The sequence below is a fragment of the Nesoenas mayeri genome (assembly GCF_963082525.1).
Source record: "Nesoenas mayeri genome assembly, chromosome: 6".
NCBI classification, from domain to species: domain Eukaryota; kingdom Metazoa; phylum Chordata; class Aves; order Columbiformes; family Columbidae; genus Nesoenas; species Nesoenas mayeri.
This window is the reverse complement of record NC_137545.1, coordinates 17,369,047-17,381,362: the sequence shown is the minus strand read 5'-3', so window position 1 is coordinate 17,381,362 and position 12,316 is coordinate 17,369,047. Positions and strand designations below refer to the sequence as shown.

Genomic DNA, 12,316 nt, shown 5'->3' with positions numbered 1-12,316 from the left:
GTACATATAAGGACAGATCACATGCCTCCAGCTGGAATTTTGACTATTTTTTATTATTAATTTATTAATTTTTGGCACTGAGTTCATTGCCTTTCTCTGTATATGGAAAAATACTTGCAGACAGGCCATGAACATCTGCTCAGTTTTTGTAAAGGATCATAGTGTTGCATGAAGGTCTGGCTTCAGAGTTTCTGCTTCCCTCACCATCTTTCTTTTCTCAAAAAACACCAAAAAGCAAGTATTGTGGTGAGTTAACCAGTTCTAATTCTAACCACTGAAAAAAAATCACATCACTTCTAGTTAACCCAGACAGAAATAGTAAATACCACTTAAATACTAAGTGCTGTTCCTAAGCAGGGTTTCCTAAGGAAAAATTTAATAAACTGAAGGGTTTGCTGGACATTTATTTTTTCTGAAAACGTTCAAAAAAGTTAACAAATTGAAAAAGTCTTATTTTTATGTTAATGCGTACTACTGTTAATCAGAACTGATCCTTTGATGTTTTATATTAACACAAGCTGATATAACATTATCATATTGAAACAAATTGCAAAGATGAAAGGACTTCACCAAGAAATGAAGTGTGAGTGTGCCAAAACATGAATGAGAGCATGAAATGATCATTCAGTTTCTATGGCAATAATCTATATTATCTATATTTGTAAACATTGTGGGGAAAAAAATGCCTGCACTAACAACCGCAGCATGCAATTGTTCTTCAGGCACAAACCATTTACCAAAAAAACAAAAAGAAAAAAAAAGAAAAACAGGATAGCTTAACATGACCCTCAATTTTATGTATTCCATAATTCATAATTTTGAGCAAAAGTTTGCTCAGTCTGAGAAGGAAGAATCTTCTTGAGGGCTCTTCTTGTGGAAATTTCTGTCTATAACCTCCTTCCCATACTTTTACAGGCAGGGAAGCCAACCACAAATATTCAGAAGTCATGAGTCAGTCCCCAAAGAATTCTGACTTTTTTTTTTAAGAAATAATGGATTCTCATTTTCTGCTTGTTTAGAGCTATACTCACTTCTATTTTCAAGTTCAGTACCTATACAAGCACATGCACACTTTCTCACTAAGAAAGCAGAGGTACACATAGAAGTGAATGAACTTGGAGTCTGGAACCTTGGGGAATAAAATAAAGAATGAAGCACAGGACAACCAGGTGATCAGGTTTATGAAACGCAGGTCCTGCTTGACTAACCTGATCTCCTTCTATGACCAGGTGATCTGCCTAGTGGATAAGGGAAAGGCTGTAGGATGTTGTCTACCTGGACTTCAGTAAGCCTTTGACACCATTTCCCACAGCATTCTCCTGCAGAAGCTGGCAGCTCGTGGCTTAGACAGGCATACTCCTCTCTGGGTGAAAAACTGGCTGGATGGCCAGGCCCAAAGATTTGTGGTGAATGGAGCCAAATCCAGTTGGCAACCGGTCACAAGTGGTGTTCCCCAGGGCTCACTATTGGGGCCAGTTCTGTTTAATCACTTTATCAATGACCTGGATCAGGGGATTGAGTGTATCCTCATTAAGTTTGCAAATGACACCAAATTGAGTGGGAGTGTTGATCTGCTGGAAGGTAGGATGGTCATACAGAGGGATCTGGACCAGCTGGATCGTTCAGTTGAGGCCAATTGTATGAGGTTTAACAAGGCCAAGTGCTGGGTCCTGCACCTGGGTCACAACAGCCCCAGGCAGTGCTACGGGCTCAGGGAAGAGTGGCTGGAAAGCTGCCTGGTGGTCAAGGATCTGGGAGTGGTGGTCAACAGCAGCTGAGCCAGCAATGTGCCCAGGTGGCCAAAAAGGCCAACAGCACCCTGGCTTGTATCAGGAACAGTGTGGCCGGCAGGGCGAGGGCAGCGATTGTTTCCCTGCAGTCTACCTTGGTGAGGCTGCACCTCAAATCCTGGGTTTGGTTTTGGGCCCCTCACTACAAGTAAGACATTTAGGTCCTGGAGTGAGTTCAGCGAAGGGCAACAAAGCTGGTGAAGGGTCTGGAGCACAAGTCTTATGAGGAGAAGCTGAGGGAGCTTGGGCTGTTTAGCCTTGAGAAAAGGAAGCTGAGGGGATACCTTCTCACTCTCTACAACTACCTGAAAGGAGATTGTATCATGGAGGGTGTTGGTCTCTTCTCTCAAGTAACAAGCAATAGGACAAGAGGAAATGGCCTCAAGTTGTGCCAGGGAAGATTTAGATTAGATATGAGGAAAAATTTATTCACAGAAAGGGTTGTCAGGCATTGGAACAGGCTGCCCAGGGCAGTGGTGGAGTCACCATCCCTGAAGGGGTTTAAAATACACATAGACGAGGTTCTTAGGGACAAGATTCAGAGGTGGACTTGGCAGTCTTAGGTTAACAGTTGGACTCAATGATCTTAAAGGCCTTTTAAACCTAAAGGATTCTACAATTCTAAAATGGTGAGACTTAACAAGACAGAGATGTTTTTTTTTCCTTTCATATAAATCTCCTTGGGAGCTGCGAGGACTCTTTACAATGATGAAAGTCCCATAAAAACCAAAGCAGTATCTGGCATGAATGCTCAATGTTTCTCTTATCTCCTAATGGATACAGCAGACCTTCCCTTGCCATCATATTCCCCAACACCTGTCTCAATAAAACATAGTAACCTCTTTCCTCCCTAAAGTCTCTGGTATCAGTGAGGGGATAATGGACATACTGAACAGCCGCCATTCAACCAGTTGAGCTGTTTCTGTCTCCACTAAGACCAGCCAGTTCTCCTCTCTCCTTTGCATGCTTTCCAGACAAAGTCAAAGACCTTGTGAATTCAAAGGTGGCAAAGAGAATAATGAATTCAAACAGAATGACCATTGTTTGGTTTTGCTTGCTCACAATGTCGAACAAGACAAATTAGACACTTTTAAATCAATACGAAGGCTCACATTAATCTCAGCTAAAGTAGGACCGACACCTCAAGAGTGGGACAGGCAAGGACAAATCGCCACAAAATTCACATATATGTGTGTGTTTCAGAAATTGATGAGAACCTAAAAGCAAGCATAGGATCGCAGTGAGAAATACAGAAGATGGTGGCAATAGATCATCACTGCCATGCCCACATGGAATTTGCACAAACAAATTCCCCTGAAGGAGGCAATTCCCACAATTTCAGTTCTGATGTAAGTTTATCAAGAGATTTTTCACTGCTGGTGCTTCGTTAAATGACTTTTTTTGAAGACAGCAATCACATTTACACTCAGAAGTGGATGGGAAAGGATCCCAGAAGCACACACTGCTTCTACGAGTAGTTTCCTCTATCCCAAATCCTATGGAAAGAGGAAAGATTATGCAGTGTGTGGAAATCCCTACACCAAAGCTTCCAAGTATTCAGTGCTTAAACAGCACATATCAATAATTTCGGCCATTTCCTGGGCACTTTTTGGCCCTATTGCATTTCTGAATTAGTCTAGGTGCCTAGACAGAAATTAAAACCAGGGTCCCCACCCCTGGGGACATTCCAGGCCAGGTGGGACAGTACTATGAGCAATCTGGTCTGGGTGGGGATGTCCCTGCTCATGGCAGGGGGGTGGACTAGGTGACCTTTGAAGGTCCCTTCCAACCCTAACTGTTCTATGATTCAGTCTTTCTAGGATTTTGCACTGCTGATTTTATTCTTAAGTAACTTTTAAACAGGAACATTTAAAATAGCTAGTCTCAAAATGGTCGGTTTTGTAGTAGGCTTCAAAGTGTCTGTTTTTCATGGTTTTACATGCATTTTAAGTGTGTGTACAATGTAGCACTACCAGCCAAGTGTTCTTGAGCAGAACAGATCAAACTGCAATGGTTTTAAGAGAAAAAAAATGAATATAGAAACTGGCATGACGTAAAAGCACAACAATGGAAAGTGATTTAAAAATATATATTTTTTTAAGCAGTATGTTTGGTTTGAAGAAGTATTAAAGTTCTTCCATTTTTTTTTTTAAATATTTTACCTGCTTTATGTTATTTAAGTTACCTATCAGTATCACTCACCCTTATCATGATAAATTCTGTAAAATACTTCTGCAAAAGCTATTTCTTTCTTCTACTGTGGTTGAGGTTGACAACCAGTATTTAATGCTTCTCATTTTTTCTTGGACTGGCATGAAAAATGACTGGTAAAACACTGATTTACATACTTTCTGAAAGTCTGACAGTTTTTCCTAATCTAAGCTTCCTCAAGTGAATTCTTTGCTTTGCCAGATACCTCCAACATTTGTTTACTGTAGCACTTACATTTAAGTGACATATTTGACCAATTGAATTGGGAGAAGTGAAGCAGCTGTATAGACAGTCACCAGCAGTTCAATACAATGTACACTGTTGTTAGACCTCTGCACAAGTACTAAAACCAACACAAACCAAGAGTAAAAAACCTGGCAATTCTGAAGCATTTGTGGGTTTCAATGAGGAACCAAATAAAAACTGAAACCCCTTGTTTATGCAATTAAACCAGACCAATGTGTAGGATTTACCCTCCTTTCTTCCTCACTGTGCATCACCCCTCAAAACACACTAAAATAGCACAGAGGTTTGTGCTTGGCTGTTTGTGGGTTTTTTGTTGTTATTGTGTAATTGTTGTTTTTTTTCCCCCCTCCTAATATAAAGAACTTTGGAGAAGGAGCTTCCTCATATGTATGGTAGACAAAAGCTATTACATTCTCAAACAGGAAAATGAATAAGTAAAGTGCAAACAGATGTCACTAATTTATTACAATATATTCTGCTCTCTAACTTACCACGTACTTCTGGGTTTCCTCAGCCATCAGCATATGGGAAGTACATCCCAGAAGGCGTTACTGCATTACTGGCTCATCCGATAATTTCCACAATAGCAACAAACTAGTAAATGACACGTAACAACCCCACAGACATATTGCATAAAATTTTGCCCAGCAAAAAAGCTATTGTTTTTACTAAATGGATACCAAAAAAATGAAGTCAATATTTTCACAAGTGTTTTCTTTGGTATTATACGTAACTAAAAACCACATAATATATGTCTCCCTTTATAACAAGTATATGAATTATACTCCCAAGACTATACAAAGTGCCCCCTCTATGGGACTCCTCACACAGCTGTGCATAGTCAGGACAGGCTCATTTTGCTTTGTAGAACAAAAGTTTCAGAATTGTTGCACTGTTTTATTCATCAGGCTTTGACTCCTCCTCACTTGTGTAAGGCAGCGTACTACCAGAGAAGCTCAGTTACAAGAAAAATTACACTCTTGAAAGTATGTGATAAAATAATTGAAAACTGTTCCTTTGTTAGGAATTATTTGTAAAAGAAACCAGTGTTACACATGAGAAGCCTTGGACGCATGTTCAGGAGTACAATAGCTACAGACTGTCCCACAGTCGGTGTTCTCACATTTCAGGAAACCAACATACAGCACGACATCCATCCAGACTGATGAAAGACTACAGTCACCACGCATTCTCCTGACCATCAGTCTCTCTTTCCCAGGCATTGAAATTATATTAAGTAAAAACGGAATATAAAGCAGCCTAAGAAGGTTCAGGTTACACGGGTCAGGTACGCAGCTTGCCAGCGCTCCTGCCTTCACAGGGCTCGCTACAAAGCGCCGCTGCCCCGCTCAGCAAGCCCCGGGGCGGAGGGAAGGCTGGGTGCCACCGCAGCCCGCCCCGGGGATCCCACAACCGTCCTGCAAGAGCCGGGGGGAGAAGGAGACTCAGAGGGAAAGAAAGGGAGGAGGGAAGAAAAGAAAGAAAAAAAAAAAAAAGGAAACCCACGTTTCTGTATTTCTCTAAAACAAAGAATGCGAGAAAGCAGATGTAGTTCAGCGCAAACGCCTCCGCCCTGCGAGGCTGATGTGTTTACTTGTCCCAGCTCGGCTGGCCCGGCCGCTCGCTTTTGTTGCGAACTCCCCCGCCGGAGCCGGCCGAGGGCTCCGCGCAGTGCCCGCCCGTTGCCGGTTCGTCCCGCTCCGCAGCGATCACCGCAACTCCCCGGCTAACGTCTCCCTTGGTCTCCCGATCATAAGCCCCCAGCGCAAACCTCGCCGCTGCCTTCGCAGTATATAAAAGCAAAAAAGTCTCGTTACTCTTGCACCCCACAGGTTTTCCGCACCGCTTATTACCCAAATCACACAATAAGCACACTGCGTACAAAGACGGGGGGATGAGAATATATTTAGAGGGAGAGAAAGAAACTCACCACCGTCATATTCTTCCTCTTCTTGCGCTTTTATGGTTACAAATCGCCCTAATAAAGCAGCAAGGATGAAGAAAGTTCTCGTTTGTACCCAGATTGCCATCATGCCTAGATATTAGACATGTATCCTCCTGGGCAGCAAAAAGTGCAGAGATGCAAGGTTATTTTAGCACCATGAAGCCAGCTGGGGAGTCTTGCTGCCTTTCAGCATCAGTTCCAGGACAAAGTCTGCGAGCCCTTTCTTTCAGCACTAGCTCCAGCGCGGTCTGCAAACACTCCTTCCAGGGGATGCAGCTTTAAATAGGAAGAATGCTGCCTCCACTTCTCTTCCTGCCCCTTTTCAGCTCGTTCAGGCTCCTCATCATCCACTCCCTGCCAAGCAACAGTCTGATTGATGGTAAATAACCGAATCAGAGCTGGCTTCACTCTTCCTTGAACTTTTCACAAGACACTTGCAGGATATTTTCCTGCTGCTGTGCAGTGCGTGTGCTGTGTCAGGACCATTTGTTAAGAAAGCAAAGCACAGTTCCGTAAGAAGCTGTCAGGCAAAGAAAGCTCTGCTTTTCACACACCCAGCCCACACTTCCTGAGAATGGAGGGTATAGCCCAATTTGGAGCCGATTCCCTTATTAGGAACTTGATCCCTTCCAGCCTGCGAGAGGAGGAGGATTTCCTCCTCTCCCTCGGGAACTGCTCCAGTCTCGCTGGAGCAGCATTATCAAACATCATTCCAGTCCCTGGAGAGGGGCCATGGAGCTCCCCATGCAGCTTGTTTCAGGAACCTGTAAAATAACCGCCTTTTCCCCCAAAGGGGCTCTGGATAATCTTTCCTCAAATGCTTAGTGTGTTCTATATTTACTGTCCTACCAGTTGGGAAGACTTGTAAATCTCTATAAGATGTTCCACACTTCTAACACCAGGATGACAATCCAAACCACCCTATTACCTGCTTTTCTCTGACACTCTCCACCCCTGTTCCTGACAACTGAAAACCTACCTAAGCCCCAGCCTAGTATTTAGCCCTTAACAATGCGCTTTAATTAGCACTAGCGTGGGCACTAAGTAAATCTCTCTTTTGGAGATCACTTGCACCTGGGAGTAGGGTGCTAGATTTTTTTTTCTTCCCACAGCATTTTTAGCCTGCAGGGTTCCACAACTAATCCCCTAATTTGCTAAGAAGTGGGGTCACCTACACCTGCTGGGGGGAAACGTAGATCCATCTCTTGGATGGCTTTCTATTGTCAGCCTCTTCAGGTTGAGAACAATCCCATTTGAAGTGGAAGTGGTGAGAAATAAATCTCTTTGCCTGGGTTCATGCAGGTTGACACCACTCTGGTTATCACAGCACGAGTTAGCACTTCTCAGTGATAGAATCATAGAATCGTTTGGTTGGAAAAGACCTTTAAGATCATCGAGTCCAACCTAAAGCCTGTGAAGTTTTCTTCCATCTCTTCAAAAGAGCAGCATGCCCAGAAGAGGGAAGGTAACACAGAAAAGGGTATAGCACTGCAATGCTACATCATACCTACTCTAGTAGCAAAACCAAAGTTTAACATAAAGATATGCTGACAGAGAACAAAATCAAAATTTCCTGCTCTCTTGCACCAAGCAGCCTTGACACAGCAGTCTTAAAGAAAGGATAGAAATCCTGAAGCTGTAAAAGCCACTGCAATTCTATTTTGAAAAGCCACCATAATAATTGGTAAGTATCAGCTGAGAAACGAAAAGTTCACATTTGTTAACCTACCCAGTCACAAGTGAAATTCTGTTTTGACAGGTTCATGAGTACTTGCACTGGTTTGCTTGTCTCAAAAGTCATATATTTCAGATGTCATACTTCAGCAGAACCCTAGGAAACGTCACTTGGAAAGCTGATTTTATAATACATGATGCTGGCTAGAAACATCAGGTGCTTTAGATGATATATCTAGTGTAGAACCAGATCTGACATTTGCCATTTGCACTGTTCTATATGCACATTAGTTATGAGAGAGCAGCAAACAAGCAAGCTTACAGCCATAACCCAGCTCAATCATCGTCACGTGAAATTACACAATGCAAAAATCACTAAATAGGTTAGAAAAGGAAAATAATGCATTTTAAAAAACACACTAAACAGGGTTTCTCACAGTTGGAGGTAAGCTGACACAGTATTAATTACAGAAATATAAATTTAAGAGCAGTAAGGATGAGAATATGGCCAGTGTTTTGAAAAGTCTCCTGTGCTTGTTGATGGAGAACCATTACGACAGACATGTAGGTGTTTCTGAACTATATGACACTAACTGGAGAGGATTTATGGGAAATTTCATATAATAAAGCTGACAAGTGCTCAGACAACTCACAGCTGAAAGTTTTCCATGCAGCCTGAGGAAAGCTACAATGAAACCACAGGGAATTCAGACTCTACCACAGAATCACAGAAATGGCCACACACTGGTAAAACTTGCCTTTATAGTTGCTAACTTTGTCCTCAAAATTAGATAACAAGTTCTCATACTTATTTCTCCCAGTCTTAGGTCTGCAAGAGGTTAGTAAATCCCTAGTGTATTCACTACAAGAATGGACCTCACCATCATGTTTTACAGCTGCAGAGAGAAACACAAGAACAGCATAGAAATAGAGTGACATTTTTCCCTCTCATAGTTCATTAAGAGAAGGGAGAGAGGAAAAAAAAAAATAATATCAGAAGGAACTCTTTTACCGTTTTCAATACAACTTTTTCCTAAGGAGTCCGAAATTTTCAAAGGTACCTTCTGCTATTTTAAGTCCAGTCTCTCCTTTGGAGAGATTCCTACAGCAATATCTAAAAGTTGCACTTCAAATGTACTTCTATCTTGGTCTCACCAAGAAATTATGCCACATAACCAAAACAGATAACAACAGATAATAGAAAAGGATGAAAATTGCTTAGTGAATTGATTCCCTTATGAGTCCTTATAAATATTTCCTTTCACCATCAATGTGAATTTAAAGAGGTTATCAATGTTATCACAAGCATCATAACTAGTCATGAAGTCTATAATTTTTCATGTAAAAAATTCACTTCTGGGCCTAAGCTATTTGATAGCATCACATTGGATACAAGTGAGAGACATTCTTTAGTTAGACAGAATCAGACTAAGCAATTAAAAGAGTGGGCAGATAAATAATTCCAAGTATGCTCAGTGTCACCTCCCCCTCCTCCTCTCAATGGGGGAGAAACCAACACTGCATAGAACAATACTGTATATTTATGTGGCAACTTCTCTCCAACCATTTTTCACTTTTTCTGTAGTTTTTAGGATTCTGTAAGAACAAAGGAATGTGGAATTTAGCAACTAGCCTAAGGTCATACATTCACTAGAAGTAAAGCCAGATACAAACATTTTGGAGCTCATTTCTCTTCTGTGCCAAGGAAAACTTAGGCAAGATGAAAATTCCTTGGGAGGAGAATCCAGGGCCTCGACTCCTGGACCTGATTCCCTTGCAATGAACCTTCAATCTACTCATTGTTATACATTAAGCTTACTGTATGTAACAACCCCAAATTTAGTAGACAGAGCCACTGAAGGAGTGGTAGAACAGAATACTGTCCTCTTCCTTTACTCCATCTCAGTAGAGCATCAAGTCTGGAAATGCAGGACACAAACCCAGTCTATTTCGAAGAGCAGAGAAATATATTAAAATATAATTCACAGGCTTACACCTTTCAAGACCTCCAAGTTGGGCCAGAGAAAAAAAAAATAGCTTAGGATGCTTCAGAGCACACATACATACAAGTAATTAAAATTCAAATATCCATAAGGGTCTCTCATCAATAGCGTTTAATGACCTTTCATACTGTTATATGCAATGTAACTGTTCCTGTGTTCATTAATTTGTACTAAGGTGACCAAAAAATGCCTTCATATAAATGACCAGGCTATCTGCTACAAAGATGATGCTGGATGAGTCTTTTAGCAGCAACAGGAAATCAGTGGAATAATGGAAATTTATAAGCAGCTGTACTTGAATTCAAAAAATATCTGCTCAAAAACAACCAAGACTTTCAAAAGCAGTGCGGTTTCACCAAAGTGAGCTTAAGTCAATGCGAGAGATGCTATCAAATTTTATGTAGGCAGTTAAATCCATGGTAAATGCCATTTGAAATTTCCACCTTGCGTAAGTTCTTTAATCACACAGCTTAAAAAAAGGGCAGCAAATTGATATACCACATTTTGAATCAGTTTTCTTGTTTTATACAGGTCTTTCACATAGTAAAAGGACAGAAAATTCCGTTATTTATAATAAGAAAATGTAATAGGGAACCACTGAAATAGGCAACAATATAAACAGAGGAACACAATACTAATTTTAAATCAGATCTTCCAAACTGCATCACCTCAAAATCCTAATCTTCCTACTGAGAAATCCACCAAAAAAACCTATCAACAGTATCAGCTAGAAATTTAAACAATGCTACATCAGTAACATTAGTGCCTATTTGCAGGAGAATTTTCCTATCAACTTTTGGGTGGGATAGTTTAATAAATGAATGTAAGTCCTTATGGGGAAGAGGAAGGAAACATATCTTTCTTGGTTACACTGAAACTTTGGAATGCTGCTTCAGTTAGTTTTAATTTGGGGAAGTAGGATGATACTTTGCTTTTAAACCACTTGCATGGGGTCTTGGATTATGTCATTCACCATAAACCTGCTTTTGCTATGGGCATGTCCAAATCAAATAAGCTCAGTAAAGTTTTTAGCACTTGCAGCCTTTCCTTCAGAATACCTCAATTAAATTAAACTCAACATTAGTCTAAGCAAAGAATCAAGAATAATTAGGGAAAGTCTCACATGAAGACCTTTTGTAAATTATACTTATTATTTACCTAGAACATGAAAATCAATGTCATTATTCCATCGTTTATTACAAAATCACTGGCAAGCTAGTTTTTGTCTGCTTAAGAACTTAAACAGATTAACTGAAAACACAAAAGGGTCACAGCAAGCTACTCACTTAAATGGCAAGAGAAAATGCTAATCTGTAATTAAAATAGGACTCAACTGATAATAGGCCTCAATTACTTTGTTTTTTTGTGGTTTTTTTAATATTAAATTCATTTACCTTGGGACCCTAAGAGAGTTTACTTTGTACTTTTTCATTAACTGAAGATCCATACAAATTAGAGTCCTAACCATCAAGCAGATTCACATCTGCAATCATTTTTCTGGCCCAGGGAATCAGTGAAATCAATGTGACTGTAAACATGGAATTTGGCTGAAAGTTCATTTTTAACCCACTTCTCTTTTAGGAATAAACTTGTTATGAGCTGTGGCTCAGGGTTACTTAATAACCACCTCAAAGCTTTATCTACAGTTTTAATAGTACATAGTACAGTATTTGTTTTATACTAATTTCACTGGCATTCCTTTATTTAAAAATCTGTGACTAAGACTCTGTGTAGAACTATTTGGTCTTACTGTCACAGATATCAGACCATTGAACTGTGCTTTAATATGCTCAGTGCAGCCCCAAGCACAAAATGAGCCCTTTGGTAGCCTGTCATCATAACCTAGTATAACAAACATCGGATGCCTCTAAGAAACAAAATACTGTATCAGTTATTTAGAGTTTAGATTGTCTTAACTAAGGGCATAATTAAAATCTTCTACATTTATTTTATCCATTATTGTCGACTTTTTTTTTTTTTTGTTGCTGTTATTTAAATGGATGTAATTACTTCAGGTTTAACATATTCAAAAATATTACATAATTTATTCTTACAAAGTGTAAGGAGCATTACTGAAAAGACAGGAAGAGCATATGGAGATCAATTAAACACTCCTCATACTCTTATCAAAAACTGCATGCAGATGGAACCCTATATTCACTAGTATCTATGTGTAAGCTAAGGACCTAAGACTATGTGTCCTCAACTGCCAGAAGCAAAAGAGCCATATTATCACAACATGCTGCCTGGACCTACGTTCAGCTCTCCTAACTGTATAATTGTTTCAGTTTGGGCAAGAAAAGAGCACGTGGTTTTCATTTTTGATTTCTCATGGACTAACATAACATCAGCAGCAAATAAAACTGCAAAATATTTGACCCAAGCATTGTTAGTACACTTGCCAGTTGTTTTCATTTCCCTATCATTATACCTTTGTTTAAAAAAAA

General features: G+C 40.2%; 1 protein-coding gene across 1 annotated transcript in view; it reads right to left on the bottom strand.

The window, feature by feature from the left end:
- COL5A2 (collagen type V alpha 2 chain) overlaps positions 1-6,277 on the bottom strand; it is a gene marked incomplete at both ends in the record, with an annotated part of 107,356 nt that extends 101,079 nt beyond the window's left edge. Inside the window, 2 exons of the mRNA XM_080346948.1 lie at positions 5,842-6,025; positions 6,178-6,277. Coding sequence (XP_080203074.1) covers positions 5,842-6,025; positions 6,178-6,277 — 284 coding nt within the window. The remainder of the gene's footprint in view (positions 1-5,841; positions 6,026-6,177) is intronic.
- Between the last annotated feature and the right edge of the window lie 6,039 nt (positions 6,278-12,316).